The 285-nt window shown below is 31.2% G+C and overlaps 1 protein-coding gene across 1 annotated transcript in view; it reads right to left on the reverse strand.

The window, feature by feature from the left end:
* Positions 1-196: 196 nt before the first annotated feature.
* Positions 197-285, reverse strand: part of EMH_0031650 (uncharacterized protein) — a gene marked incomplete at both ends in the record, with an annotated part of 2,115 nt that continues 2,026 nt past the window's right edge. Inside the window, one exon of the mRNA XM_013494539.1 lies at positions 197-276. Within this exon, the coding sequence (XP_013349993.1) occupies positions 197-276 (80 nt within the window). The remainder of the gene's footprint in view (positions 277-285) is intronic.

Genomic DNA, 285 nt, shown 5'->3' on the forward strand with positions numbered 1-285 from the left:
GTTTATTTACATTACAATTTGGGGTTTATATTTACTTATTAATATTTATTTATTTTATTTTATTTTATTTTATTTTATTTTATTTATTTTATTTTATTTGTTTTTTTTATTTTTATTTATTAAGGAGAAAACTCTAACCAAAGAAGTGAAGGAGCTGCGTATACACCTGAAACAAGCCGAAACAAAATTAGAAAAATTACAACTCGTCAGCATCGATTGCTGCTGCTGCTGTTGCTGCTGCTGCTGCTGCTGCTGCTGCTGCTGCTGCTGCTGCTGCTGTTGCTG

Source organism: Eimeria mitis, genomic scaffold (assembly GCF_000499745.2).
Source record: "Eimeria mitis Houghton genomic scaffold, Emh_scaff1196, whole genome shotgun sequence".
Lineage (NCBI taxonomy): Eukaryota > Apicomplexa > Conoidasida > Eucoccidiorida > Eimeriidae > Eimeria > Eimeria mitis.